This window comes from Bison bison, unplaced genomic scaffold (assembly GCF_000754665.1).
Source record: "Bison bison bison isolate TAMUID 2011002044 unplaced genomic scaffold, Bison_UMD1.0 scf7180017864460, whole genome shotgun sequence".
Lineage (NCBI taxonomy): Eukaryota > Metazoa > Chordata > Mammalia > Artiodactyla > Bovidae > Bison > Bison bison.
The window spans coordinates 5682923-5687585 of record NW_011495022.1 but is presented as its reverse complement, the minus strand read 5'-3'; the positions used below and the strand labels follow the sequence as shown (position 1 = coordinate 5687585).

Sequence of the window (4663 nt, the reverse complement as noted above, 5' to 3'; positions counted from 1 at the left end):
CCAGGTGTGTAAGACCAGCCAGGTTAGTCTTGGAAGGTAATACTGCTTCCAAGTATTGTAATTCATATTAGCCCTTAAAAACATAAAACCATCTTAAGTAATTAACTATTCTGATTTAATCATATTTCATAGAAGCTCAAAGCACTCAAACATTTCCCCTTTATTTGAATAAACTAAAGCCCTATAATTTACAATGTGCAAAACATTAAAATAATTCCCCTAAAAATTATATTAGCATATTTTCCATCATCAGGGACTGGTACAGCCTCTGCCTGAATACATGGTCTTCTCAGTGACGATCTAAATTTAAATTCAGGTAAATACAAACCACAGCAAAAATTAAAGTTTTCATCTTTAATGAAATGACTTTGGAAATAACATACATTTCCATGACACCAACACTATAGTTTTCGGAGTCACAGTAAGATACACAGAATTATATCCGTAATTAATATGAATGCCAACATTTTAAGCAGTAATTTGTTACATGGCAAACAAAATCAAGAAAGCAACCATCAAACAAAAGAGACCCATAGCTTCAGACAAGGCAAATCCCAGGATAGCATATGAGAACAGCTGCTGCTTCAGTGAAGGGTTTCTAAAAGAGACAACACATATTATTCAAATTTTAGCATGGTTGATAAATGTTAAAGAACCAGATTATTAGTGTTGGGTTCTTTGTAACCTGAAAAGTACTAGCACACCGTTCTGCCCAGATCTCTTTTGGTTCTGCCTGTGACATTCCTTTCCCCTCATTCCTAATCATATGGGAAAAGGGAGGCATTATTCTCCCTATGTCAATGGTCAGTCTTCATCCATTATTACCTTCTTATTCTGACCTTCTTATCCCCAAAAAAGTATGTTTTAAGATTTAATAGTTTAAATAAAAGGTCTTAAATAATAAAATGGAGACTGGTATTTTTTTAAAGCATGAGCTCTCTTGCTTTGACTTTAGACAAGGAGTTTCTCTGGTCCTTAATAGGTATACTGGAGTCTCTCCAAGGGGTTTTGGGAGCAGTGACAATGCATGCAAAGTACTCAAAATGAAATGCAAGACACAGAAAGGCACTTAATAGAAAGTAGCTATTATTATTTCACTAGTTTTCTAAGTTTCCAACTATTTCAAACATGTTTCAAACTATTTATTTGGCAATAGAAATTACCTGGCATAACCAATGATGAGACTGCCAAAGACTGTTCCAATACCAGCACCAGAACCAGCCACTCCTACTGTGGCAGCACCCGCACCGATAAATTTGGCTGCAGTATCAATGTCTCTGTTGACCGCAGTGGTCTGAAACTCCCTTTGGATTAACTGAGACACACCATTCTGGGTGCCATTAAATACCGTAGAGCCCTAGAGAGCAGGAAATAAAAGCAAAGGTCAAATCAGTAATCATAGTTAGCTATTTTAATCATGGTACTGTCAAAATGATAACCACTTCTCTATATTTGTAGCTGAGTTTGAATAGAAGATGGTGTGGCACAATGGAAAACTCTAGGGCTTAGAATAATTCCAGTCTTGCAGAAAAAGAACAGTATCTACACCAGATAAGGTCTTTGAAAATTAAGAAACAGTGTATGTGCATATACTGTTTAATAGAGTAGGCTGTTCAGTAACTGTTATCAAAATCATAAACACCAGCAAGTCAAAATTATACACTTAAGTATATATATTAATTATACTTCCTGGCCAAAATTCAGGTGACTAAGTTTTGGATAAAGTTTCTTTCATTGGCTCATCCTCTGCAAATTTTTTGGATGAAAGGGTGGAAAGGACTGCCTAAAACCATTCATTAATGAGGTTTTCCCCCTTTGCTGTGATAAAGACCCTAAGACTTCTTTGGTAGCATTAGTTAATTTTACCTCTCCAGTCCTAGTCTCTGGTCGAGATAACACTGACGCAGAAATTGGTCTGTATGCAACTCTGGATCCAGCTCTGATCTGTTCATGAAAAAGATTCCATGTTATTAAGACAACAGATATGACTTCAAGGACCCTTCCCACACCATGAATTCTAAAAAGGCAAGTTGCAAAAATGAGTCAGAAACATCATGACTTCTCTCTATTGATTCTTATCCTGGCTTTTTGATCATGTTTCAATGCATGAAGCAATTTTAACAAAACTGTTAATGAAATTTTAAAACTTATTCATAGTGTATTTGTAATACTCTGAACAAAACTTTTAAGAACAATTAGTTAGAAAGAGTAAGTATTGCTTTTAAAATTTCAATTATTGTAGCGCCACAATTCAGATCAGAAAACCAGCAATAAATACCCCACATTCTTTGGTAAGTTAAGTGGATCAACAAGTACTATACACGCTTGTCATTTTAAATAGCCCATTAGTTAAAATGAGCTCGCGCTATTTCTAAGATTATTCCTATATGTCCATTAATCATAAAATTAAAAAGCAGTTTAAACAATTCCACACTGGTGGAAGAACAATCTTTTAAACAGTCTGACCAAAAGGACATATTCCTGCCCTTGAGTGTCCACTAAGGTCACAGAAAATTCCTTCAGAACCGAGACCTGATTCTCTAAGACAAACCCCGCAGATCTTCACACAAAGTGCCCAAAAATAGTTTGGGAAATAACACCCCAAACGCAGTAGAAACTTTCGGCTCCTGCACTAGCCGCCTCCGCCCACACAAGGTGAGGCAAAGTTCCTCCCTCTGCAGCATCGAGTTTGACCTACAGATCGTAATGGAGACCGCAGCAGTAGCGAACGTAGGCCTCGAGGCCCCTTCCAGCCTTCTCTGCACCCCAACCCTCGCGTGCCCCGATCCAACAGGGTGCCGGAGGAGGTGGGGGAGGGGCCGTTCCAGGACAAGGAGCAAGGAGGGTTTGACCTACACCGAGCTGGGCCTGACAACTAGGCCTCGGCGGTTCTCCATAGCCAGAGTGGAGGGGAGGAGCGAAGTAAGAAACCCCAGGAAGGAATAGGAAAGGGATAAAAAGACACAGAGGTTAAGAGGCGTGAGGGAACTGTCCCGAAAGGGCCGTGAGTTCCACGCGGAGGTGACCCATTCAACAACGTGGACGTCTGGGCCAAGAGGTCGGGCCCTCGAGCTCCGGGCCCAGTCTGGGCTACGCACCAGAGCTGGGGTGCAGGCAAGCTTGGCGCAGGCGAACATCTTGCACTCTTCGGGGCAGCGCAGCTGGAGGACTTGGGTGACAGGAGACGTGGGCTCCTCTCCCGCTTCCTCTCTGCGGAGGCAAAGAGGCTTAAGGTCAAGTGTCCTCCGAGGGCCCGTACTTCCACCCAAGTCCCTCAGGTTCCCGTGCACGCGGTCAGCTCGGGCCCAGCGCCAAACGAGGCGCCTGCAGAATGAATGGGTCCCTCTGGGGCGCGGCTCCACCACGGCCAGACCCGGCTTCCGCGCCCTCCGCTTACCTTCCAGGGAGGTGGCGGCGGCCGCTGCGGCAGAGGTCGAAGGAATGGGGCTGGGCGCGCAAGCGCAGTCCCGCTCTTATCCGCACCGCAGCACCCGGATGGAGAAGGCGGGGAATTGGGTGCAGCCCGGAAAACGCTCAAGGTCATTTGTAACAACTTTATTGGTAACCAGTCCGGAAGGACAGAGACAGCCGCCCCAAGATGGAGTGGCGGGCAGAAGAGGGGTGAAGGAGAGACAAAAAGTAGATATTGAAAACTAGCCCAGGGAGAGGGAACCGAACGGATTATTTCGCCTTTGATCTAAGCTGGTCGCAGGACAGTGGGACTTAATCCTTCAGTTGACTTTCTTAATGAGATTTGGCCTTTTATCAGTTGGTAGGTTTCTTTCGTAAAAGAGATCCCTTCCTGGTCATTCTTCTTTGTGAAAATAGGACTCTGTGGGAAAACGGTTCATTCACTGCTTAGCAGAAAGTGAAAATACATTTCTGTAAAGGAATCTGAAAAAGAGTTCCAGAAGTCTGGAATAATCTTTTGGGGGAAAGTGGGCCTGACCTTCTGGGACAAGTTCAGTTCAGTTGCTCAGTCGTGTCCGACTCTGCGAGCCCATGGATTGCAGCATGCCAGGCCTCCCTGTCCATCACCAACTCCCAGAGCTTACTCAAACTCATGTTCATTGATTTGGTGATGCTGTCCAACCATCTCATCCTCGGTCGTCCCCTTCTTCTCCCGCCTTCACTCTTTCCCAGCATCAGGGTCTTTTCAAATGAGTCAGTTTTTCGCATCAGGTGACCAAAGTATTGGAGTTTCAGCTTCAGTATCAGTCCTTCCAGTGAATAATCAGGACTGATTTCTTTTAGGATGGACTGGTTGGATCTCCTTGCAGCCCAAGGGACTCTCAAGAGTCTTCTCCAACACCACAGTTCAAAAGCATCAATTCTTCGGCACTCAGCCTTCTTCACAGTCCAACTCTCATATCCATACATGACCACTGGAAAAACCATAGCCTTGAATAGACGAATCTTTGTTGGCAAAGTAATGTCTCTGCTTTTTAATATACTGTCAATATACTGTCTAGGTTTGTTATAGCTTTTCTTCCAAGGAGCAAGCGTCTTTTAATTTTATGGCTGCAGTCACCAGCTGCAGTGATTTTGGAGCCCCCCAAAATAATACTGGGACAAAGGAATAAGCAAATGAATAGATCTAAGAGCTTTGTTGGAGAAGACTCTTGAGAGTCCCTTGGACTGCAAGAAGATCCAATCAGTCTAT

At 43.3% G+C, this 4663-nt stretch overlaps 1 protein-coding gene across 1 annotated transcript; it reads right to left on the bottom strand.

Moving 5' to 3' along the window:
- Positions 1–334: 334 nt before the first annotated feature.
- ATP5G3 (ATP synthase, H+ transporting, mitochondrial Fo complex, subunit C3 (subunit 9)) lies at positions 335–3508 on the bottom strand. Its single transcript, XM_010859798.1, has 5 exons — positions 3398–3508; positions 3099–3210; positions 1867–1944; positions 1164–1357; positions 335–598 (listed from the first exon to the last, which is right to left on the bottom strand). Exons 2-5 carry the CDS (start codon positions 3135–3137, stop codon positions 484–486), a joined length of 426 nt encoding a protein of 141 aa, XP_010858100.1. The 5' UTR covers positions 3138–3210; positions 3398–3508; the 3' UTR covers positions 335–483.
- Positions 3509–4663: the final 1155 nt, after the last annotated feature.

Excerpts from the sequence above, each read along its gene's own strand:
- ATP5G3 (XM_010859798.1), bottom strand. The coding sequence starts at position 3,137 with ATGTTCGCCTGCGCCAAGCTTGCCTGCACCCCAGCTCTG. Across the intron at positions 1,945-3,098 it reads TTGCCTGCACCCCAGCTCTG|ATCAGAGCTGGATCCAGAGT; the intron begins GTGCGTAGCCCA and ends TTTCATGAACAG. Across the intron at positions 599-1,163 it reads CTCATCATTGGTTATGCCAG|AAACCCTTCACTGAAGCAGC; the intron begins GTAATTTCTATT and ends TGTCTCTTTTAG.